Source organism: Electrophorus electricus, chromosome 25 (assembly GCF_013358815.1).
Source record: "Electrophorus electricus isolate fEleEle1 chromosome 25, fEleEle1.pri, whole genome shotgun sequence".
Lineage (NCBI taxonomy): Eukaryota > Metazoa > Chordata > Actinopteri > Gymnotiformes > Gymnotidae > Electrophorus > Electrophorus electricus.
The window spans coordinates 9,474,398-9,500,999 of record NC_049559.1 but is presented as its reverse complement, the minus strand read 5'-3'; the positions used below and the strand labels follow the sequence as shown (position 1 = coordinate 9,500,999).

The window sequence follows — 26,602 nt, the reverse complement described above, 5'->3', positions numbered from 1 at the left end:
CAGCTCAGCCCAGCCAACGTCCAAATGCACCAGTAGTATCTTCAGGAAAAGCTTAACGCACACACGCAGACTCACACACCCAAAACTGGGAGAAAATGGAGCAGTGTGTGAAACTGATCAGTAAATAACATAGCTCAAACAGCGAGTTGACACTAACGTAAGCTTCAGGTATGTTGTTCAAATCTTGTTCAAGACTAAAATTAAACAAAAGATTTAACACACAATTGACTACTGTTAGGCTAGAAAAGTCCTAGTGGTGATTTGACTTCTGGCATGTAGGTATCGGGCCTTCAAACAGGAGACCAGCCCAGCAGCTCCAGAACACGGTCGCTACGGAGAACCTCTGCCAAGCCTCGGACTGCTCCACGAGGAATCGGCCAAACACCACTATTTACGGAAAGTGGTAGGGAATTCTGCCAAACCGCAGGCTCCAGGCATGACGGCTCCCTCGCAGAAACGCTCCAAAATCAGGAAAAACAGCTTCAGAAACTCTCGGGTGGAAAGTCTGAGGAGACGGCAGGGAGGGAACAAAGCTCCGAATCTTGTAAGGAAGACGTTTCTCCTCCAAAAAAAGACCTGAAACAAAGCCGGAGGGAATGGGCAGCTCGCGAGCTCACCGCACGCAGCTGCGAGCGGCTGGAGCCACAATGGCGTCCGGATGGAGGGGCGGAGGGTGGTGGGACTCTCGAGCATGCAGGCAGGAAGCCGTGGAGGAGCGCAGCTGTGAGCTGGAGCACACGGCTCTGTTGAGAACTGCTCTGCGACTCAGCCAGAGATGCGTGTGTCTGTGCGTGCGTGTGTGAGAGTGTGTGTTTGAGAGAGTCGGAACGGCTAGCGCGCAGTGCGCGGAGGAGCAGGTGTTTAGCACGACGGGCCCGTGCCTTCACGCTGGACTCCTTGGATTAAAGGAACCGTGTGTGGGGGAGGGGCAAGACCCCAGCAGAGACGTCGAGCCGGCCGGCGTCTCGCTCCGGAGGGGAGACGGGGACATATGCCGCAGCGCCGGAGGAAGTCAGCGCACGCACACACACTGGCTATGCACAAGCAGGTGAAATATGTGGTCCTGCCTACTAAGGGAAGTAAAAGACCTAATAAAGCGTCCAGCCGTAGTGCAGCCTGATTTATAGCACACACCTCTACGCCGGACCACAGATGTTTATCACAGCGGGACGGCAAGACCGTAAATGCCACACATTTTACTGCAGACACATCCAGGGCTCGGCCGCAACGTCGTTACGAGGCATAAAGGCCTTTCTTTGCTAGGCGGGAATGAGAAGGAGAGAGAGAAAATGAAAGAGGGAGTGGAGATTGGGAAGAGTGATATTGCTGTCTTTGAGAGACTGCTGGCTCTGCAGCTTTTACACACACACACACACACACACACACACACACAAACAAGCGCACTACCATGGCGAGGCCAACTGGAGTCATGTTAGCATGAGCGGTCAGACATGATACAGAGGCGAAGCTGAAATCTCCAATATCAGCAACCGCTCACACTCGCCAAGGCTCAGGCATGAATTTCACACTGCGAGCGTGTGCGCGCACACACATGCACACACACACATGCATGCACACACGCGCGCACTCACACACACACAGGCACTCACATGCAAAGGTTGCACCCAGGTTAGCATTGCTAACGGGGTACTGGGCAAATGAATGTAAACTTGACCATATGCTAATGCCATGTTGAAGAACTGTTCAGAATCCTTTCTAGGTATTGGCAGGTGTCACAATGAAATCTGTATTTTCCTTTTTCTGTTTTTTTGCTATGATATGCGGTTCTTTCTCTTTCTCAGTTCTCTTGGTGAAATGAACAGTGTAGTCCACGAAGCAACACACAGCTCCGAAGTGCTTCAAGGGTGAGCCATTAGTTGGGTTTGAGCGCCAGCCGTGCAACGCGCTGCTGGTGGCTCCTTAGTGTTGAGGAGGCACGTGAAGGGAGGAAGCCCAGCCCTGAGGACGCTTTTCATGCACCAAATCAGAACTGTTCTTTGGAAAATGTTTAGTTTAAGATAATAAATTGTTATTCAACGAATGGTGAGCCAATAAGTCATATAAGTAAATAACTACTCCACAATGTAATACATGTGAACACACCAGAACAAACACGCCAGCCTGCATACACCCATTTATGCACACACACACACACAGACACACACACAGACACACACACACACAGACGCAAGAAAGAACGCTCTTCACATCAACAGCAGTCATAAACCGTAGCCGCACGGCAACAGCAGAATGATTCCCCTTAGGATTAATGAATCAGTTAAAGTGTCTCTCCTCACAGAGAGCAGACAGCGGAGAGACTTCAGTCTAACTGAACTGTGCTAGTCCTCCCTCACCACCAAATCAACTCACGCAGACTACAGAGTGGGGCAAGACAAGTCCTGAAACAGGTGCATGTGTGGCTTCCCGTGCACGCATACACACGCAGCCGTCGGTTTTATTTTAAAAGGGTGTGCGTTTCCGTCTGCATGCGTGAGATGTTTCCTCCACGCTTGTGTTACCAGCTCCCAGGCTGATTCCTGACTCACACTCCTCCACCGCCGCCCCTCCACACTGACGCCACCGTGTGTGGGGTAGCTGGGAGAACTGATGGTTAGGCTCTCTCTCTCTCTTTCACGCCGTTTTTCGCTCCTTCTCTTAATTTTTGTTACCCTGGCCAGCATGTTAACCATGTCGCCAGTAAGTCGGCCCTAACCTTGCTCTGTATATGCTAAGTGCATATGCTAACCACAGTCTGCCATAGTCCTCCACCATATAAAGAGGAGGAGCCAGCGATTACCTCCACCCGACAGAGGGGCGGAGCCGTAGCTGCATCCCAGCCCAGGGATGGGCGGATCTGGGGCTACAGTTCCTGCTGGATGTGGGATTACACCAGACATGTGTTTAAGATGAAAGTCCTCCGTTACTGGTAAACCCTAAAGTTCCCATTTAAGGTCACATATGAAAGCGTATGAGGTCATAAACAGTGGCACCGGCCACTAGCCGAGGGCAGTGCTGCATTTAGGTTTGATGACCAAACCTTGACTGCGTATGGGACAAGGTCCAAGCCCCAGTCAGGCCGGGATCCCAGCACGGTACGTGGACAGCTCATTAACTGGCATTGCAATTGCCTGAATGGCACAGAGCGCAAGATTTCCAGACGTGTGTGGAGAGGGCAGTTTCTGCCTGCGAGTGGCGGCCGTCTGTTCGCAGTCGTCCTGACTAAGCCTGCCTGGCGTGCCTGGCGTCTGAGCTCCGGCCCGGACCGTGGCGAATGCCAAACTGGGACATTTTGCCAGCAGACAGCCAGATTGGTGACACCACCCACACAGATTTCCGCCCATTCTGTCTCCAAGAAACTTTCCTTTTAAACCAAAGTGACAGAGACAAAAAAAAAAGAAGTCCCAGCACTTCCCAAAAAGAATGAGAAAATCCACAGATATGCTCCCACGCACACGCGTGGTTACTGTAGAGACAGAAGCAATAAGGCTGCATGCAGGCCCGGAGGAGCGGCCCTCCGGCGCAAGACAGGCCCACTGGGCCTCAGCAGGACGTCCCGGTGCCGCTGCCTGCGCTGGTGAGCTGGGCTCCCCCCTGCTCCGTGGCCACAAAGATATACGGCTCACAAAGCCGAGTGTGCGTAAAGGAAATCGAAAGCAAGGACTCTTACAAGAGAAGCACACAAGCCATCAACAACACGCAAGGCCTCTACTGCCCCACTCATTTATCCTGCTCCTCCAGGACAGGGAAGGTTCCAGCAAAGAGAAAGAGAAAGAGAAAGAGAAAGAGAAAGAGAAAGAGAGAGAGAGAGAGAGAGAGAGAGAGAGAGAGAGAAATCATCCTGGATTGGTCCTGCTGCTCCGACTGAGATTTTCTGCTTTCATGAACGGAACCCTACAGATGCTTCAGCCAGCATCAATGGCAGCTAATTAGGCCCTGCATCGTTCCGGTTCATCCGCACGCGCGCCCCCGCCCGACCGACGTGACCGGCGCCCTCGCCGGCGCCACTTCACGGCCTGCCGATGCTCGGCGGAGGGCAGCTGGCGGCGGCGGGCTTTATTGGAAGCAGCTGTCCCGTCCCGTGTCCGGGCGGAGGGGTTGCAGCGAGGGGGCATGGCCTTCACGAACGGACGCCGAGGGCGTGCGGAGTAAAGGGTGAAGCGCCAGAGTGGGGTGGAGCCGGGTGGACAGAAGAGCTGTGCACTGTTTACTCACAAAAAACAAACAAAGGCAAACAAAAAGAAAAACCAAAAAGGTAGGCAAGGCGGGCCGACGTCAGGCAGGCCGACGTCAGGCAGGCCGACGCGTTGCACAGTGCCTGGGTTAACGACGCGTGCTCCGCCGGCCCGCCCCGCCCCTACCCACGCTCCAGCTCCCGTAGCACAGCCACCCCGCTCAGCCCTAAGGGCCTGCGGGCAAAGGGCAGATCTGCTGCTGGGATTACACTGTTGAGATGTGCAAGAGCGCAAAGCAAGTGGAAATGGTGTGTGTGTGTGTGTGTGTGTGTGTTTGTGCGCACGCGTGAACTGTCTGAACTGCTTGAGTGGGTGAGAAAGAGTGTGAGAGAAACACGGAGTGATGGGTTGTGTGAGCTAGAAGATTATATCAGGGGGTTGACTTACTCATTCTGCTCTACATACTAAAGCCCTTTAAAATCAATAATGCAATAAGGTATCCCTGACTATAAACGATGAATAGTAATGATGTGATGTCGTGTGTGTGTGTGTGTGTGTACAGTCTAGCTGAAATTAGCAGCACATAAAGCTTGCGCTTCATGAATATTCATTAGGTATGGCAAACTAAAGACTGCTGTCGGCTAGCTGCTCTGCTGACACTCTAATCACGACTGTCAGCGCCTCTGACAGTCTCCCTCTCTCCATCTAGACGTTAATGGCAGCATACCAAGCGCCAGGGCCCTGTCCTGTCTTCTGGAGGCACTGGGGTCCAGAGCAGGACTGTGTGCTGTCTGACAGAAGACAAGACCCTACAGAGCGCCAGGCCTGCATGAGCACATGTGACACCAGCACCCCTAATCTGAGCGTGAAGCCCAGAAATCTCCAGGGTCGGGTGGGCGGACCTTGGTGGAACTCCTAGGTGATGGACGCTATCGATGCCCTGTCGCATGGCTGAAATCCAGAGAGAGAACCATCCAACAAATATTTCACCAAGAATGCTGACTTTATGGCAGAATGTGCGTGTGTGCGCACAGGGTGGGGGTGTTCTGTGGGAGAAGTACAGTGGGTGGGGAGATTTTGCGCCCAATCACGACTCCTCCGTCACGGCGGGGCGGGGGCCGGGTGATCGCGCGCCAGCAAGCTGCCCTGCGAAAATGTCACTTTCATATGCGTCACACGTCACGCTCGCGATTATCAGCCAAATCGGATCCTGCGGTTATCTACAAATTCAATTAAACGGCTGACATTTTTCCCAGCTGCCCTGTGGAGGGCGAGTTGCGAGCCGTGCGGGGCGCCGCGGGGGACGCCATCACACACACACACACACACACACACACACACACACACACACACACACACACACACACACACGACAGATCCGGTGCGACAGTGCGGGAGACAGGAAGCAGGAAGCAGCCGTGCGGCCGCTCCGTCCGGCCCGGCCACCTGCCGACGGATTGGGGTTTAAATGTGCAGGCCCCCTGGTGCTGTCAAAAAAAGCGCCTTTTTTAAAATGGTAAAAACATCGATTCTGAAAATTTCCCACCCAACCCGCCTTCCCTTTTCCATGGCACAGCCGTTCAGCTACGGCTGATCCACCTGCGGTCTCTCTCTTGTGAGCTACCGTATGCGCCCACACACACAGCCACCATGAGACATCAGTCCTGTCTCCTCTCATGCACTGTGTGCCATGCTCTTTAAAGTACCGCACACAAGGTGGACAATTCCGTGCCGCTGTGCTCACATTATTGTACACACAGCCCAAACGTTTGGATTCGCCATCCAGGTGGGTAACTTCTGACTAGCTTTGCATGACTTTATTAGTCATCATCTCCTTTTTTTTTTTGTTGTTGTTGTTGCTCTTTTGGTTGCAAAACGCCATCACACCCGACCTCCACACTGTGATGCACTTCACACCTTGCGTCAGATCTGAAAGGAGATGAAGCACTGATATAATGCTCACACACAAAGAGGTGTAAAAACATTAAAGGAAAGAAAAACATTCCATAAAAGCTCTCACTCTGGTCATTTTAAAGGCGGTTTGTGAGCTGTACTCATCAGCTTCTACCATCAGTCAAACGCCTGTCTACACTCCATGAGTGCCAACAGAGACGGAGGCGCACACGCACGCGCGCGCGCACGCACACACACACGCGCACGCACGCACACGCACACACACACGCGCACACACGCACGCGCGCACGCACACACACACGCGCACGCACGCACACGCGCACACACGCACACGCGCACACACGCACACACACACGCACGCGCACACACAGCCAGAAAAGGACAAATAGAAGGTTGGTAGAATTCTAGCCAAGCGCTTGTACAGGACGAGCAGGGTGACAGCTGCTCTATAATAACTGAATTAGGCAAAAAGAGTTAACAAGTGGAACACTCTCCTTTTCCAAACGGCTGTTGCTCGGCTTCGATTTAATCTGCTTGATCAGTGAACGAGGCTGATCATTCCCTCCAGCTCAGCGCAGAGGCCGACGTCAGTGTACCGATCGTTATGTCTAGAGCAGGACAGGTCACTGCAGACACAGACTGCTCTGAAGGGGGGCAGAGAGCGACAAAGAGAGAGAGAGAGAGAGAGAGAGAGAGAGAGAGGACTGCTGATCTATACTGGCTTCTCCCATCACGGCATGACGTCTTAACAGCACAACACAGGGAAGCTCTGATTACTGTACAATGTCAAGCCGCCACAAGCTTATTTTGCTCATACCAACATGTTACATGAGCAGCGCACCTCCGTGAGCTGTGCCTTATAAATAACAGAGCACCCAGGTGTCCTTACAGATACAGGCCCCCATGGCCACAGTCGTGTTGTGGACGTGAGACATCGCGCGTGCCAACACAGGAGCCCAGTTAGTCTGGAACAACTCGGACAGGTCCGGGTGGAGAGGGCCCGGGGCCCGGGACGCTGTGATGTCACGCCCGCGCTGAAACAGCAGCTGAAGATCGCGTCGGCACGGCTAGCCTGCAGGGCGGCCGCACCTTTTCGGCCACGAGCAGTGCTTCTTGCTATTTATGTATACTCACTCTGAACTCAAACTGAAAAGCAAACTCACGGTACACACTGTGCACTCGGTCAGCAAAGCCCTTGTGCACGAGCCTACGGCAAGCACTAGCGGGGAATTAGCGTCATATATTCACCACTTAAATATCGTAATGCATTTGTACATAAATGAGCTGGGTTTATAAGTCAAGCAGCAAGGCACCGCATAAGGTGTTTAAAAAGGTCCTACGAGTGGGTGAACAGGGTGCTATGACTGAATGAATAAGATCCTATGAGTGGATGAATAGGGTGCTATGACTGAATGAATAAGATCCTATGAGTGGATGCATAGCATTGCAGGCTAGACTAAGCCTTGGGCTCCATAGCGGCACTTTCATAGCAGAGCAGTATACTTCAGAAGAGTCTGTTCTTCAGGTCCCTTGCTGGATATCCCCCCCCCCCCCCCCCCCCCCCCCCATGTTTGGCACTTTCTCTTTATTACAGAGGGAGCCTTGCAAAACACAAGAAACACCTTCAGAGCACGTAGAGGAGTAAAGAGAAATGACAGGGGTCACAACACCTACTGTACCATTAAGGCAATTAAGCCAGAATATGACAACTAATTCAATATTAATGTGGGAAAAGCAGCAGCTCCAGTGTTTTCAGTAATGCACAGCATATTAAACATTTGCATGCTGCGCTTTGGTGGAGTTCCAGCGCAAACATGAAACCCCAGAGTGCACGCTGTGTGAAGCACAGCCAATTAGGTGGAGTGGGGTGACAAGGTTCAAGCCTGTTTACAGTGCTCTGGGCTCTACAGTGCACACACACACACACACACACACACACACACACTCTCACACCCACGCACACACTCTCACACCCACGCACACACTCTCACACCCACGCACACACTCACACACCCACTCACACACCCACACACACCCACTCACACACACTCACAGGCTTTACAGGGGACCTCATTAGAATTGGTTTCCTCCTCTTCCCAGTATAGACTGTATATCAAGTAGCAAATAGCAGGATGTGTACTGCAGCCAGATCAAATTAAACTTCTAAATCTATGTAATAAACTCACATAATAAACATTTGGATGAAAAAGAATATCTAATAAACACGGATGAAACAGGGAGTCTATGTAACAGACTCAAATAAACATGGACGAAACAGGGAGCCAATGCAACATCTATATCTATAAGCCTATAAATATACAGATTGCAAAGGATCAAACGCTGTGGTTAAGCAACACTGGTTCACAGAACAATGAGTAAGAAAACCAGGAAAAACGCAAAATAAGAATGCAATGATCATGATATGGCCACTTGAAAACGGAGAGGAGAGGAGAGGGGAGGGGAGGAGAGGAGAGGAGAGGGGAGGAGAGGAGAGGGGAGGAGAGGAGAGGAGAGGAGGAGAGAGCTCAGTGTGGAAGTGCACTGGGAGCTGGAGCTCCATCAGGGCATGTGTAGCCCAGCAGCACAGAGCATGCTCCCTCAGACGGTGATGTAATCCCCTCTGATGCTGACTCACCGCTGACGCCGAGTGTCATGCTAACCGCCTGCAGCGGTGCTCGGTCACCACTGACCTACAGTGCGGCCCACACCACACGCACAGTGACAGGATCCATTACTTTAGCTCAGATCTCGGCCGGCTGGCATCTCTGCGCTTAAAAAGCTTTAGTTTAAAGGTATTTATGGGGCTTTTGATGCATAATTCCCAGGTTCGCGAGTAAGCAGGATGCTTTCGCGTAGCTTGTCCTGTCCCGCTGGGCTTTGTGGCATCGCTCCTGTCGAGAGCTGAAAGCAGGTGTCTGTCTCTGTCATGTTGATTCTGCATGTGGCTTGTACATTTGTAGTCTAATGCACCAACTGCTTAGCACGTTATTACTGACCAGGTCATCAACAGCAAACAAGCTGCCAGACTGCTGGTAGCCGTGAAGAGAAAGCGCTGAGCACTGGCCAGCAAGCACAGCAGGCTGGGAGACTTTCCCACAAGGCCGCACATCACGTCCCACATCTCAACTGCTCAGGTCCATCCGTACGCCTCTCACCTGGCCGCAGAAACAGACGGAAGTGCCTTCAGATTAAAGCAGACGTTCTGCACTCGATTCCCATAGTTAGTGTTTCATAGCAAATCTAATATGCTGAGTGGTGGATTTGGCTGTGTGTGTGTGTGTGTGTGTGTGAGAAAAAAGCAAGCTATGTCCTCCAATCTGGAGGTGTGTGTGTGAGGTGCCCACCTCTGTGTCATCTCACACAGAGAGACACAGAGTACAGTGAGGGAGGGGATAGACAGAGGTATATACATTATATTAGTCAGGAGAGAGCACGAAAGGAATGAATGAGTGGGGGTGTGGATGAGGGGAGGAGAGAGAGAGAGAGTGTGTGTGTGTGTGTGTGAGACAGAGAGAGAGAGTGTATGTGAGAGACACAGAGTGAGTGAGTGAGTGTGTGAGTGAGAGTGAGAGACAGAGAGAGAGAGAGAGAGAGAGAGAGAGAGAGAGAGAGAGAGAGAGAGAGAGAGAGAGAGAGCACAAGAGTGAGCGAGAGAGAGGGGGGGGTGGGGTTGAGAGAGCATTAGAAGTGTATTTTCACACATGATGGGCCTTTCCAAAATTCCCACAAGGAAATGAGTCATCCCAAGTGCAGGGACGCACAGACACACACATTCATGCAGGGACGGACACAGACACACACATTCATGCAGGGACGGACACAGACACACACATTCATGCAGGGACGGACACAGACACACACATTCATGCAGGAACACACAGACACACAGGCAAACACAAATCACGGCTACAGTGGCGTTCTGCATTCATCATAGGCACACGCAAGAGATGAACAAATTACATTTGTTCTGAGTCAGGATAAACGGCCCTGAGATAAGGCCAGTCTTCTGTCCCTGTGGACTCTCACTCTCACTCTCTCTCTCTCTCTCTCTCTTTCTGTCTGTCTGCACAGCCCTGATTACATAATACAGCAATGCCCAGTGGCTTTTTTTTCTGCACTCGAGTGGCTTCGAAAAGAACCTTGACCACCATGCTGGCAGCTCTTCTGCTGTCTAATGCACGCACACACGCACACACACACACATGCACGCACACACAGTCTGTTGGGCTGGTTGCATTGAGCCCCGCGTCCTGCTCCAGCAGCACACGCATGCCCCGACGGCGAGACCCACGGCACTTCCTGCAGTCTGACGCACGCTGCATGCACCCTCACGCTCCCTCAGCAATCTACACACGCACAAAGGGCCTTTAAGGAGGAGCGCGGGTTCACGTGCACTGTTACTCTCTCTAACGGTCCTGCTCAGGTCGTCCCTTTCTTTGGAATTTGCTGTTTTTTTATTAATGAACTGGGACAACACAACTTAGAAGTGCTGGCACTCAGAAAGTAAGACAGGAGCAGGTAACAAAAATAAACCGCACTACCGGAAACTCAGCAAGTGCCGTCGACGCGTTTCCAGCATGATCCTGGAGTCTCTTCGAGCCGAGCGAAGGATTCGGCGCGGTGCAGCCCAGGCGCATTTGCTCGGTGGAGGCCTCTGAGCTCAATGGACCCAACCTGGACCAGAGCCTGTGTCTGTAACACAGCATATCTTTACGGCCCACCGTGAACACGTAATCCGCACGCGCGCGCATACACACGTACGCACGAACATTTCAGTGGCTGCACTAGCACTATACACCAAGAAGCTGTAACACCGGGACGAAGCGGTACACTCTACTGTGCTATTTTATGTCAGAAATCAGAAGGACCGTTTCAAGGAGTCTCACGTTCCTTGTCAACAAAGGCCCCCCTCATAACCACGGTTTCTAAAAGAGCCCGATTTAAAACCGAACGCTGTATGAGCTGCACAGGTCTGATTACAGTTCAGTGACAGAGGAACACTGGAGAGCCCGTGGGGATATCCCACAATGCCCTGAGTGGGTAAAACAAGTCTGTGTGCCACCATCTATGGGAAACATTTGTGAGGGAAAGAGTAAAAAGTGAGGCTCTGAGTAGCCAGCATGGAAAACTGCTCAGTTCAACAGAAAAGATCATTCATCTTACAATCAATCAATAAATCAATCAATCAATATCCGTCTATATTGCACAGAAGGGGCTTCACAAGCCCCATTTTCAGAGGTGCCATTTCCATGACACTGTCCAGCATGCATGTGCCCTCCTGGCTCCTGCCTCATCCACATTGTGCTGTGTGTCTTCCTGTAAAAGGAGGCCCAAGCCAGCCTCCGCCCCCAGCACGGGCGGAGCTCCGAGCCTTTCAGGTCTTTAGCAGGTCCCCGGGGCGGCTGCAACACAAGCAGTGGAAGCAAGTCTGCCGAGCTGCTCTGTGACTCAGCCTGGACCATCAGCATGCGCTAGTCACTCCATTCCAATATGTTTAGAGCCAAGCTGTTATTGAGGCTCCCATAACAGCCTCTGTGACACTCAGCTGTGTGTGTGTGTGCGTGTGTGTGTGTGCGTGTGTGTTTGTGTGCACGTGCATGCGTGTGTCTTATTGGTTACTGAGGCTTCTGTGACCTTCAGCTCTGTGTGTGTGTGTGGTCGGTTATTCGGGCTCTCAGAAATGGCTTCTGTGATGCTAGGCTTTGTGTGTGTGTGTGTGCTCAATTATTGAGGCTCTTGGTAACGGCTTCCGTGGTACTCAGCTCTGTGTCTCTGTGTGTGTGTGTGTATATATGCATTATCTCTAACTGACGTTTTGCTAAAGTCTGAGTTCTAATTATGCTGCACAGATGTGACCGTGGGATAACACCCCTCCGGAAAAAGCAGTAAAAGTGTCCAAAATAGTGCCACATATTACCCACAGTACACAGTATGCAACACCTTCTCAATACTGAGGGGAACGTTTTGTGTTTATGGCTGCTAAGTTGATCAAATAAAGACCAAAGAGAAGATGGTGTGTTTGTCCACTGTTGGTTTTGACGACCTGATCCTGCACGTTTTCTTAGGAGAAACTGTCTCTTCTTTTCCCATAACAGCAATAATCTCCTCCCACGGATTTGTCAGGCCTCATCTCTGATCGCATAGAGGGATCAGAGGCCACCCTGCTGAGACCAGCTTCCAAAGTGCTGCGAGCGTGGTTAACAGCAAGCTAGAACATTCGTGAGATGCATGACCAGAAGACGTGTGTGTGTGTGTGTGTGTGTGTGTGTGTGTGTGTGTGTGTGTGTGTGTGTGTATTCTTGACGTTCTCAATAATGGCTTCTGTTGTGCTTGACAGTGTTTTGTCAGTAACCGATGCTCTCAGTAACACTACTGTAACGCTCGGCTGTGTGTGTGTGTGCGCATGTGTGTGCGCGTGTGTTACCGAGGCTCTCAGTAACACTATTGTAACGCTCGGCTGTGTGTGTGTGCACGCGCGCGTGTTACCGAGGCTCTCAGTAACACTACTGTAACGCTCGGCTGTGTGTGTGTGCGCGCATGTGTGTGTGGTACCGAGGCTCTCAGTAACACTACTGTAATGCTCAGCTGTGCCCCACGTGCGTCCAGGACATGAACTTGTGCTATAGATGTTTACACAGCGGCAGTAGTAGAACCTTCCTCAGGCAAAGAAGAGAGGGATAAAGGGAGGAAGAGAGAGAGAGAGAGAGAGAGGAAAAGAGAGATGGGGGGGGGAGAATAAGCATTTTCAGGGGCTTTTCTTCCTCCATCATCCTGCAGTCATAGAAGGGGGAGTGGCGAGGTTCTAAGATTTATGGGATGGAAGCCCATCAGCCAGGCCTGAATAATGCAGGGGGGGTGGGTGTGGGTGGGTGTGTGTGTGTGTGTGTGTGTGTGTGTGTGTGTGTGTGTGTGAGAGAGAGAAAGCATGTCATATCACAGAGGAAGTGGCATCAAAACTCCCAACATTAATTTAACCAATCATTAGTCCTTGATTATCTTTCAAGTTAAACATTCTTGGGTTGTTGTTTTTTGTTTTTTTTTGCATATTCATTACCTAGTGCTACTTTCCCAAGATTCATAGAAACGGTCATCTCTGGAATGCTTGGCGAGCAAAGGTTAGCGTGTGGTGCCAGTGCCTGTGTTTGGAGGTGCAGTGGAAGTGCCAGCAAGGCTCTGCCCAGGTGCCAGTCAGTCGGTGGCTCTACCTTTTCAGTTTAAAGGGAGAGGACAGCCAGAGCCAAACAGGTTCCCATGGAAACAGCACTAATGTGTCAGGCACAGGTGTCCCTATGCAAACAGAAACCACAGGAGGCAGGGAAAAGTCAGGTTGGCGAGGTCCAGTGGATCGGCGCAGGAAACAGAGCTGAACACGCTGATAGAAGACACTGCACTATATCCCCAGCACACTGAACACGCCGTTCATCTTTAAAGTGTCACCAGAACGGACACACTGAGCCTAATCAGTCGGGCAGGACGCGGGAAATCGAGTCTTTGTCATGTTTCTGAAGCCTGCCATAGCAGCAGGACCTGGTGAGGTGGACAGCTGGTCCCCACATCTCCCCCATCACCACTACAAACCCAACAGCCCCACGTCCTCCGCACTGATCGCGGATCTGTTCCGTGCCGCCGCGAGGCAGGACTTCTGGCTAATCCCGCCCGGCTGCTCTGTCAGGGCGAGGCGCACCTCCACGCCGGCCCGCTTGGCAGATGTGAGGAGCGCACGCCGTTGTGATTAGAGGATCCATCTGGCGTGCTGCGGAAAATAAACAGCAGCAGCCATTTGTAGAGGCATCGCACAGGCACACACCTGCTGTGACGCTTCTTGACAGGCGAAAAATGACCAATTGCGCTTTGATAGGGAAAATATGCGTGTCTGTGCGTGTGTGAGGGAATTAATGGTTTCAATATACAGGGTGATGCACAAAAAAAAAAATAATAATAATAATTAAGTTCTAGAAATAAAAGCCTGGCAACAACACTAGGCTAGATAACATCTTAAGAGAAAGTCGTAATATAACTGACATTTAAAAGTCAGTAGCCTCTTCACCTAAAGTAATACCATATGAACCATTAGAAGTTTGAAGCATCCCTCTGGAAACAGTTATATGCAATTAGACTGCAGGAAGCCTAAGGGCTTTCATATGTTTGTGTGCAACCAATCACAGACAGGAGGCACGAGTCATAATCCCGATCGGAACCTTCTGGAAGGCAGCAGGCTTCCCCACAGGTGACGACCCCATGGGCGGGACCTCCAGGTGAACTTCCTGCACTGGCCGTGCTGTCCACACCGCGGCCATCCAGACCTGCAGGAGCGGTTCCTATTAATAAGCGCATATGTTCAGACAGGACGGCTGCTGTCTGGTTCGGTCGAGTGAGGTTTTGCACAGTGCAGTCTCCTCCTGGTGAACGCTCACTGGCACAGTGGTTGTGAGCGCACTGACACACATGCTAAATACGGTCAATGACCCCGAGTCTCTGAGCGTCTCGTTACTGTACGCCGGAGGCAGCAGCTCAGGAAAGCCCCAGTTAGCAGAATCCATTAGGAAGGTCTGAGGGGTGGACTTCTGAAAGGTTATACACAAAAGGTCCCTCCAGAACAGCCACATGGACTTTTCTTTATTAAGAAACATTTCTACCATCCAATTTTTAGGTTGTAGGGGAGATGAGGTTAATAGTTCTGGACAGACATACAAGACAGCCAGGCACGCCTACACGTTCAGCAGACCGTCATCCAGCGACAATGTGATAAGCCAGTTGCCCAACCCTAATCTAAAATGCTTGGAAATCTATGAAGGAAGCGTAGAAACTGAATGGTCTTCTGTGTATTTCTGTGTATAAACAATGCCTTGTTTCCTAAAAGCCTGCTGGTTTGCATAGAGTGCCAAAATATTAGTGCACATTGTATTTTGTGATTGTTCATTTCAGCCACAGCTAATAATAAATGTTAAATGCTAATACAGGAAGTCCCTCCGGAGTTCTTGCTTATGCAAGTTATAGTATTTTTATGCACAAAAAACCCCCCCAAAAAACGTGTAATTTTGCATTTGAGAATTTTTTTTCTTCTCCTGTGCACTTAGATAAAGTGTCTGAGAAATCATTTACAAGTTCAAATGTGAATTATCTTTCATGTTACATAGCTAGCTAGCATGCAAATAAACATGTGTGTTAGCTAGCTAATGGGAGCCCATGTTTAAAAGTCCTAAGCAACGAAAAATAGCCATTTTTTCCACACTAGCCAAAGTGGAATATGCTAGATTAATAATAATTAGCTATAGTAAATTTCATTACCATTAACTTCCTTAAGATTAGCACACATTACAATACAAGTTATAATGTTAATCTAATCTCCAGCATAGCCATTAGGTAACATTAGTGTAAATAATCGTTCCTGGATGTAATCCACCGGTGTAGCCTAATTACACATGATTAACGGGAGAAGACTCTTTACAGGCGACAAAAGGTTTATTTCGGTCTTTACTATGAACCGTTTTGTATGTCCCACTAATAGTGGCAGAGTCAGCAAAAATGCCCCTTGTAGGCTAATCTGCAAGGCAGCCTGGCAAAGCCTACACCCGAAACTTCTGGGTCTGCCCATGACAAAGGCCGAGCAAATCACCAGACATTTTCCCATTAAACGGCATATAGCCTGGATTCGGAGAATCTTCCATATGCATTCTCGAGAGATTCCAATGGATCTCCTGTCAGTATCACTCACACTGCACCCAACCACCTCAAAATGACAAATGGCTTTTAACATTTTTTCAGAATATGAACCCTCCCCCCATTACACCTTCCCCCAGTGACTTCTAAAGCTGTGAAACAGAGTGTTAGCCAAGTCAACACGACGCATTAGCACGACGACGCTGACCCGAGTTCACGTGAAGCTCACGTGTAGCCTCAGGGCCACACCCTGCAAACCTCGGACGGACGGCCAGGCGTGGGCGCTCAGGGATGCAGTCTGAGGTGAAGCTGTCCTTTCCCAACCCTTTTCACGGCAAGGCTGGAAGAATAATAAATGTTGGACCCAACCAAACCTCCTCAGCGGCACCACCGGTCAGTAAGACACGCACACACACACAAACACCACGGATTTGTTCTAGAGCTGGAGCACTTCTCGTAGTCGATGCTGGACAAAATAAGAGGAAACACAATGCGGGACACTGGGCTTACATGCGGGACGTCGGCCTCCCGTGCGGGATGCTGGGCTTGCATGGAGGGGGTTTTAATCGCATGTTTGGTCACTGGCAGCTACCAGCTGTGTAAACACATTCTTCTCCAAACGTAAGACCTTGTTTACACAGACCCGTGGCTTTCCCCTCAGGTATGCTGACATTTGACATACTTTGAATAAATAATTACACAAAGAGAGTCAAATATCACTATTGTTTTTAATTCGTGCATTTTGTTACTGCATTGTATATACTTAGGAGTTCCAACAAAAATGGTCTTACAAGAAAATTCCCTAGCATTGACAAACACGTTCTCAAACTTCGTGCGCAAAAGACACAGTAGGTTACTTAAACAAACATCTGCATGGTACTGCACGAGGCCGAGCGCAAGTGACAGCATCATGTCACACTCCCTTATGAGTTAACCTAACGGAGGTTGTACGTGTCTGAGCTACACTGCTAGTCAGGGGTGTGTAAACCACCAGCCAGGCCTGCTGAAAATGGCTCATGAGTAAACATCATGTGACCAGTACACAAACAGATGGCACTCTGCACCCCCATACAATTGTAACCTGCTTAGCTCTCAATTTGTATGGAGAAGTTTATTCAGGGACACAGGCTTCGGTATCAGATGATTGGGACATCTATTCCAAAACATTGGTCACTGGAAGTAAATAGCACAACACTGGTTTTAGAATCAGATGTATTTCATGTTGCAGTCAGAAAATTTCAAAAACACGTCAGTTCACACTCAGTCCTCTGAGCAAGCTTATACTGGACTTCTAGCGCTCTAGTGTCCTGGTCCTGCTCTAGTGATCAGTGTAACAGAAGGTCTGCGTCCTGCTCTAGTGTTGCTGTGCTTTGAGAATAATAGAATTGTGTCCCCTTCATCCCTTCCTTTATACAAGTAAACTGCAGCTAAAGCTTTTTTTGAGATTGCTGTCATCCAAACAGCTTTAAACATTACATCCCATTTATCTGGTAAACGTGGTAAGATGGATGATTACAAAATATGAAGGAATTCTCAGAAGATCAGAGAACGTGGTCATGTGACAGGCTGTGGTTCCACTGATAGCGTTATTCAAATCCTCAAGAGAAAGCTAACGGTTAAAAACTCCAAGCCCACAGCTTTAGCAAGCAAACCCTGCTAATAAGCCCTCAGAGGCTTTTCCTTGGCATGGCCGAGACCACAAGCTGATCTAACCCTCGCTCCGATCCAACCTGTGCCCTGCTCAAACACAAGCTTCACTCTTAATTACACTCATTTGTCACACCAGAGTATTTCTTTTTGAAGCAGCATCAACATTTGTGGTTAAAAGTGACCAAATAACGAATCAGTTTGCCGTGAATAAACTAAATGTCAAAATTGTGGTATAAAAATCGATGGCTTCACAAGCACGTTAGACATGGCTAAAAGCATCTTAAAAAATACCTCTCACAATCATTACTCATACCTTATATTTCACAATGAGCTCTAACATAATGCGATAGGTTCTATTAAGAGCAATTAACTGACTGCAAAACAGATGTAGGCTACGTTTTGTGGCAAGGAAGGAGCTTTAATGGAGATTCCAGACACAAAGACCAACAGCTACATTTCAGTGAGCGCTGAGGTCCTTTAACAAGAGGCATAGTTCTTTTGCAAATTGAATGTCACTGTAGCAAGCCAACATGTTATATTATATAATTGTCAACCCCTTTAAATTTTTCATAAAATATATAGAAACCCCTCTGAGAGCTCATCAGCCAGGGCCTAAGCACAAACTGTCGACTCCATCCAACAGTTTGAGCCTGCATTACCCATCCTGCTGAACGGTACTGCCTACTGCCATGCTGCATAAGCACTGCAGATGATGAAAGCCCTGTCTGCTCTGAAAGCCATCGAGACGCCTACAGAGAAACACCGGCGCTAATGGAATCAGACATATGTGGCGCTAAGCAGGCAGCCGCGGCTGACGGTATGGAACTCTGTTTGCTATGGCGTCCAACTCTCATGCCGCTGTAGGACGGAGTGAGTCTGGGTGTCTGGGGGTGCGTTGCGAGCCCCTCAACACACCTTCGTGGGACTTCACGATCCAGACAAAACATAAGGGGATTGTACTGCTACATACTGTTATATACAGGTTAAGTAAGCTCTGCAGCACTACAGCACAAACTGATAAACACTCCACACACACACGGCTCACAACATAAGACTATATTAATCAATCAATCTATCCATCCATCAGTCATTTCATTCATTCAGAAATGTGTTACATGGCATGGGGGATGGATGCAATATCAAAGCATACGTTTGCATCACACTGGCATAAAATTGAGGAAATCATAGAAGCTACCTGTCTGCTTCCTCTCAGTGCTAGATCAGAAGCTGAGTATTACCATCACACCTAATCGTTCCGTTTTTCTCACATTAGAGAGCCGTCTTATGGCAACATGCTCAGCAACCCTGTCTGAATGTTACGATGGCATGTGCCTCTGCAGAGAACAGTCTACCGAAAGGCCGGTGAAAGTGGCGATTTTGGTCAACAAAACCCCACCAGTAGCTGTCTGCTTTAAAATGACTGCAGTCATAAATTCGAGGAAATGGACTTTAATTAGCCTATAAAAGCAAAGAAAATCGCGTGGCAGCAAACGACATTTTCGCTGCCCTTACCTGGACATTTTCTGCTGCGCTGTAAGCTTCTCTTCAGAACCAGGCACACGGGGCTAAGAACAAATTTTCTGCGTTTGGAAAACGCGACCGAAAACACTGGTACGGCATCCAAAAAAACTAAATTAAATAAAGCAGTTTCCCACTGGACTGCCACGGCCGCGCAAACTGTGCCTTAGGAGCGTTGAAACTCCAGCATCGGCACGTCTGTGGGCTCAGTGTGAAAGCCAGTGCGGCAGGCAGAGTTGTCCAAACGGGCGGCTTCCGAAATGAGAGCCCAGGCCTCCGATATGCACACGGCCAGCCCTCGGCAACCTCTGCTTCCTCCGGAGCCAGAGGAAAAACGCTGGCTCGACGGCAACCGTGGGCCGGCAGCCGGTCTGATTTCTCTCTCTGCTGTTTCTCCCAGCCTTGCTATTAGTGGTTTTGGCTGAGGTGAAAACCTTACTTCCCTTCCCTTTCCTGGTTGACAGAGACCAGTTAAAATGACACTGATCCTGTGTTCTATAAGCGGAGTGTAGGAAACACTTTAGGCTTGGTGACCAGACCACACTGGGAGGAAATGCCATGGATCATGGCTATGGGTGATCTAAAGGAGAAATCACAGCATTGACAGTTGGGGAAAAAAAACTCAGGACCTCCTCTACTGACTCAAGCACTCCCATCATAAGCTGAACGCGTTGTTTATACGGACAAGGCTCTGTCCTCCGATGCAACTGAATAAACTGAGTGGGATGCTGAGCACCATTTGTGTGTGTGTGTGTGTGTATGTGCCCAACGATCAGCATATTGGCATGGAAATAGTGCCCTATAAAACTTAATGAGGGCCAAGGAACAAGAGCTGCTCAAAGAACACTGAGATGTCGTGGCCTGCTCCCCCTCCCCCTGACAGCACTGGTCATCGCCGCGTGACAATCTCATTTATTTTTGCTCTGCAGGTCCCAACAGGCGAACACTTAATGTGATTTCGCAACGCATGGGGTTGACTGAGAGACGGGCCGTGAGGATCAGCGCCCTTGACAGTGAAGTGTGGAATCAGGCCTTCAGCGGCTTCAAACGCAGCCGGCCGACACCAAACGCCCAGCTAATCACCACCACACACACCCACACCCACACCCGAGAGGCATGTCTCGCTCACAGAGCCTGTACAGGGTTGCCTAAATGTAACAACCAAAAATACAACTAAACAAAGCAATAAATAATGGGAATATACTTAATGGAATGTTTAATGAACTTCTATGCTTGAGGAGGCATTTAAGGGGGAAAAAAGAAAAAGAAAACAGAAATAAATTATTAGCCCAACTTCATTATTAACCCTAATGAAGCAGAAATGCAATCAGACTCAGGATTGGTTGGGTGAAGCGTAATCTTTGATGAATGCACCCACCGTGTCCCAAGGAGAACAGCGTGGTCTCGGCTCCAGTGGAAAGAAGCTGCCTTCACACGTACCTCAGCACCACACACGTCATCATGCCAGCCTTTACACATACCTCAGCCCAACACACGGGCCTCAGAACGGATTTGCCAAAGCAAACCTATTCCTTCCGCTGGAGTTTTTGTTCTTACAGGCTGCGTGCTGTGACATACACAAGCCAGAGGTGCCGCACAGATCGGCGTGTCCGGGTGAGAATGGCAGGCCTGCCAGGGTGGGCCGGGGTGGGCCGCCAAGATCCAGGTCCATCGCTGCCCCTGCCTGGCCCACCCACAGGTAGCACACGCATGCTCACGGACAGGAACGCACCCGGCCAGCCCAGCACGCAGGATAACACGCGCCACAAATTCAGCTGCAGGCATGTCACCATTTATCCATCCCCTCCGCAAAGCGTGCACACGGTTCGCCCACGCGCTCCCCCTCCTGATCACGCGCAGCTGGATGACTTCTGCTTTTCTCTAGCCAGGCGCTCACCTTATTTATGGCGGTAATTCGGTTATTGCTTTTTACCCAGCGCCAATCCACTTTCGTTTGTCAGCGCTCCTCCGGCTGGCTCTCCGTCCAGGAGGCGCGGCAGTCCCGCGGTGGCGTGCGCGGCCGCTCGCTCGTTGTTCTGAGCTGGGGTTTGAGGAGGACGGAAGAGACAGCGTGGGAACAGCGAACCAGAAACTCAAACTCAAAATCTGCACGCGCATAAATAGCAGCAGAAGAGAAGACTGCTGCACTGGCTGATGGGAAAGTGTTTTGCGAGAGAGATGGGAAACACACGGGAAAAAAAGCAGGGGGCAGACGGCCCGAGGAGAGAGGTTACGCTCACATTACACCACAACCATGCGCATTTCATACACACACATGCAGTTTCACGTCCATTAATACTCTCTTGCTTGTTTGGGTACTTCGCCTTAAGCAACAGGGGGAGACGTTCGTCTGTACGGTGACAGTACACTCAGTCATTTTATTTACACGCATGGTAATTGTCTTGGTTGTCACGGTTACACCAAAGAGAAACGGGAACCAAACGGGGCTTGGATTTGGCAGGAGATCCCCCGCGGCTCCCGCTTCCCTTGCGAGCATCATCTGCTCCACCAACGCAACCTCCTCCCTCCCCATAAATCACCAGCAGGAGTATGCGGTACCCGAGCCCGCTGCCCCGGACGGCCCTCCACACGCCTCACCGCCTTCCCTTTACGAGTCCGACGTCCTCCATATAGAGGCCATGCCGCCCCTACGCCCCGAGCAGCAATACCTGGGTCCCCCACACAGAGCAGCTAGGCCTAGCACTGCGCCACTGGTCGTTAAAGATGGCAGAGAGTCGCCACCTTCCCGCTACCTGCAGCCACGAGCAAAGGACACTAATGTTGGTACTCGATCATTCTGCCTGCTTCCGGGAGAGCGTGCATAACCACACTCCGCCACTTCTGCCTCGCCGACGTCTGAGCATTTGAGATCCGCAACGCTAACCAGTACAGTAAGGGGCCACGTCTGTGCTCCTGGCATGGATGCGGTACAAACCGACCAATCCAGGGCCATGTGGCCGTTGCCTGCTCCGCGGCATCACGGACTGCCCGCTCTCAGTCATCCACTCGGAGCAGAGCGGCGAGTCGTGTCTGATGTCATATGCCTTTCAGAGTGAATCAGCCTGCTAGACAGAGAAAGGCTCATGAACTGGGGCATCCGAAGTGGAATGAGTCTCGGCACGGGCATTCGCAGCGTCTCCGTAAAGCCCAGAAGTGAAGGGGGCATTAGGGGTGTGACGCACGTGGAGCTCGCGTGCGGGGAAAGGGCCGGATTGTAGCGCCGTGATCTGACTTTAAACGACTTCAGCCTGCAAACGGCTGACCAAACGCGCCGCGCTGACCTCAAGCTTGCAGCGGGACGGGGCCCGACATCAAAAGGCCAAAGCCCAGAGCGCACGCGGCTGTTTCAGACACTAAAGACCTTTACCACCTATGGCAGAGGATCGCTGGGAAATAAAGACAAGCAGGAAGAGTGCTGTAAGAACATGGAGCACACAAAAGGACCAATCAAATACAGGTATTCAAAAGGACCAAACAGATACAGGTATTCAAAAGAACATCAATTAGTACATAGAAGTGCAGTTTTCTAACTGTAGGGAGGCTACGTTCAAACACGCAAGCCTGTATAGGGACCGGAATTTCGAGCTTCTACCTACTCATCTTATTTGCAGTATGATCATGGATCTTCACTTAAAACCCTACATCTCTCACGCATACACACACACACACACACACTGCAGATTACATTGATCTACGTTGTTTGAAAATCTGCTCGAATTGTACTGGCTCACATCCGAGGCATCTGGGTCTCGCCACCAAATTCATTAAATCCATTCTTACACAATCGATAGTCTGGACAGTGCATAGAAAAGGCCAAGTGCAAGGGCCCACATAAAGGGAAACTCAATATCCCGCTGGATACACTCTTTCTGTGTGCAACAATAGATCTTTGGTGGATATTGGACCCAGTGTGAAAGCAGAAAGACATCCTCCCCTGCTCCATTCACACATGCTGGCCCTTTTGTTTTCATCCATTTCTGAATGGACAGCTGACTTTACACAAAGCGGCTGAGCGCCTCGTCACTGGCCTTGGCGAGTGGGAAGAATTCCTTCCAGAAGAGATGCCTGTTGAGTCCGACCGGAAACGCCAAGACCTGGAGCAGAGGCGTAGTGCCGAGTAAACCCCGCCCTTCCTCTGGGAGCCTAGTTACATGAAGGACTGACCTTTGCCACAGCAAAGCTGTCTTCCAGTGGGCGAGGTGCTGACGCTAAGGAGTGTGTGATAAGCACTTTGGCGCAGTGACTGTGTTTGTTCAGAGAAGGCGGGCCGTGCGATTCGTCTCATCACCTCCTCTCTCTCTGCACAGGTCTCCAAAGTAGCAGCTCCATGCATTTCCTTCTCTCTCTCGGTCTCCCTTTCTCGTCTCCTGTGCAGAAGTCTCTCACCAGCTCACCACTCCTATATAGGACCCCGTAAAACAGGTTGCATGCAGGATCTTAACAGGGATTAAATTCAGGGTACAGTGTGTATGGAGGATGTCAGCAGTTAATCCAGACACTCTCGATGAAAGCAAGTGTCTTTAGCCGTCATCAGGAGTGACCCAACTGGCTGTCCATTAATGCTACTTTTAATTTACCTATACTTTTATAAGCAATCATGAGAACAATACAGACAATATCATTGTGATATGGAACAATTAGATCATTTCTATCCTAAGAAGAAATCTGACCGTTATTGGGCTATTAGACCCATGATAGGAGACAGGAAAATCCCTTCTCCTCTCTCCCTTCCAAGATCCAGGCAAAAGTCCACAGGAATGACAAAAGAAACGTAAAACCTACAGGAGCCAACAGCTCTAAACATGGCTGTTCCTCACGCAGCTGTGGGCTCGTAAAGCTGCGTTCACTCCGATGACGCGCTTGTCCTTACTGCAGTAGCCCTTTCCTTTAGCAGGACCTAAACCTGAAGCTACAGATCAGACCATTCTGGGCTCGCCGCAGTCCATTAAGACGCACCACAGGGGCCGGAGACTGGGCCACGTCAATAAGGCACGCCAAAGAAGTGCTCGCCTCTTACAAAGGCCGTTTTGTTCATATAGACACTAGTTTCCTTCAGAGAAGGAGAGAGAGAGAGAGAGAGACTCCGCATGAGAACGAAACATACAATAGTTGCTCGAAGCAGAAGCGGGAGGGAATATTTCAACCTGGGCTGCCTGCTGGGGTCAGTGACGTGGTGGGGAATGAGGAGCCACTCCCTGCAGCCTTTATTAACTTCATAAATGATGAGGAGAGGAGAGGAGCCGTAACTCTGGCCCTCTGCAATAAAGCGGCGCGTCACGGCTCTGAACCTCCCACTCACAGCCCTAAAGCCGGCGAGAGAGAGAGAGTGCACGCACGAGAAATAAGGAGCAAAGGAGCCTGCAAAGAATGAAAAAATGAGCTACAGGCAAGTGAGGAAGAGAAAGACAAATAGAGAGCAAGAAGTAACGCAGGCTAGAGAGCGGCTGAATAAACAGGCGTTTACGTGTGTGGGAGAGGCAACACAACACTGCAGCAGGGGTTGGCTGCATCGCTCCAAGCCTGCGTATCCCTCAAACAGCCCCACCTAAACAGTCCTGGGCTGGATGTGGCTACAGTGATTCCGCAATCCGCCCCCCACCTACCCCCGACTCTCTGAGCCTGTGCTAACTGTGTCTTTTACCCACCGGCTGGCAGAGCCCCGAGGCACGGAGGTGGTATCCCGGCTTCACACGTCCGCTGTGTGACGCACGTGCACCGATTTAGTTGGTGAGGGTTAAAGGTGAGGGGTCAATGTGCCATCTGACATCATTATGGCAGAAGGACTTGCCCGAAACAGAAACAGCCCTCATTCCCCAGCATTTGTTTAAACCTCTAATCCAGCCATCGCCAGTGATAACATCGGAACAGCTTTCCTGAAAGGACTCTACGTGCTTACGCGTCACACCGGAAGAACTTACGGAAGAAACGCAAGCAGGGCGGTTAGCAGCAGTCCCAGACTCACAGTCGTTCCGCTTTGAGAGAAGCGCACCACTCAGATCTCCTGCTGCAGGCCAGCAGAGGCCTGGGAGAGTCGGCTCAGCCCTCAGTGGGTGGCATACGCCGCAGGTGGGCCGCACAGCAACGTACCGGGACAGATCAGACAGACCTGACCACGTTCAAACATTCATTTCTCTCAACTGGGCCCGTATAAACACATCGGTCCCTCTGGACACGACCGATATAGCTAAGTTAGTGACAAACTGATGCCATACAAGCAGCAAACCCGCATGACTGTGCCAGGCTAATTACTGCCGCATGCCCGACGGTGACGGGCTTTGCTTGGCTGTGGTGGCAGACAGTCAACGTGTGTGGAAACAATGTGGCGAGACACGTCAGGGTGGCAGGGTGGGCCAGACCACAGCTCCACGACGGGGAGGACTCGCACGCAAGTCCCTGCACAGTACATCTAGGACTAGGAACAACTCGACAAAAGTAAGTGTTACTTCAGCACTGACCACTGACGGACGCCTGTGTGTATGAAACCATCCTCCTTCTCTTAGAAACATTTATTTAGTATTAAACACCTTGTAGATTACAGGCCGTGCACAATTTGTATTGATTTATTTGTTGATTTTCAACAAATTGCAACAAAAAACTGACAAAATAAACCTACAGCAATTTCTGTATAAAATAGAAAAACACACACACAGAGAGAGAGATAACCAGAGCCAGAACATGTTTTACAATAGAGCTGTGACAGCCACAGGAACTGACCAGTGGTGAACAGGACAGCCGGTGAATAACAAATTCAGCCTGAGCACCATATGGCTGCCGTGTGTAACTGTACTCCTGCGATAACCACCTATAAGACAGATGCAGCTATACAGTGGCCAACAAGTGTAGTGGTTTCTAATAAACAGGGAAGTGAGCGATGGCAGACGAGACAGGGAGGAAGATAAAAGGCACACCCACTCACTAGAGACCTCAAACACTCGAGCTGACTAGCGGCGCATAGCCATCGTGCGTGACCCTCTGTGTTGGCGATGGCAATGGATAACCCCACATGCTCGCTGCAGCGGTCGATGGAGACTTGCAGCCTAGCATTAACCTGGCAGGGCTCCTGGAACATCTGAGCAAAGCAAACAGGTGCTGTGGAGCTGCAGGCCACCAGCAGGTAACAAGCTCCACCCCTGCCAACCCCGCCGGCCACACACCTCCCAGCGGGTGTCCGCCTGTTGCCAATGCGGAGGGCCTCAGCTGAAGACACGCCACGCCCACTTCATCTTCTGCAATTTGTGACTGCTACTCTTCTCAACCCCGAGGCGAGAAGAGTTGAGAAGAACAGTATGTTCTTCCCCAGTCTGTCCCTCACCTTTCAGGCATACTGGCATGCTTGCATACATATTTCCATTTCCATTTATGGCATTTCGCTGACGCTTTTATCCAAAGTGACTTACAATTATTACCGAGTACATATGAAAACACGTCGCTGACGTAACAATTTGCATAACCCTTTGAATGTGGGATTCAAAAGGTGGGGTGGTTGGCCAAAGGGTTGCAGATAAAGCACGAAATCTGTTGGAGAAAACTACAATGTACCTTCTAAACCATTCACCATTACAAATCCTCACCACCCAGGATAGGCTCTCTGGACAGATTAGACAAAATCATAGCTACTCCTTATTTACAGGGAATCTCCACTTCAGATCCATCCAGGATTTTCAAAAATGCATCTGATATTTAGTAAA

General features: G+C 50.2%; 1 protein-coding gene across 16 annotated transcripts in view; it reads right to left on the bottom strand.

Annotated features, from left to right (window-relative positions):
* The window catches only part of caska (calcium/calmodulin-dependent serine protein kinase a), a 102,454-nt gene that overhangs the window by 62,399 nt on the left and 13,453 nt on the right, over window positions 1-26,602 (bottom strand). Inside the window, exon 1 of one of the 16 annotated variants that reach the window (XM_027005234.2) lies at window positions 18,909-19,017. The exons of the other annotated variants lie outside the window; for them this stretch is intronic. Within the exon in view, the coding sequence (XP_026861035.2) occupies window positions 18,909-18,916 (8 nt within the window). The 5' untranslated portion in view covers window positions 18,917-19,017. Of the gene's footprint in view, window positions 1-18,908; window positions 19,018-26,602 lie in introns of those variants that run through there. 16 annotated transcript variants of the gene reach the window in all.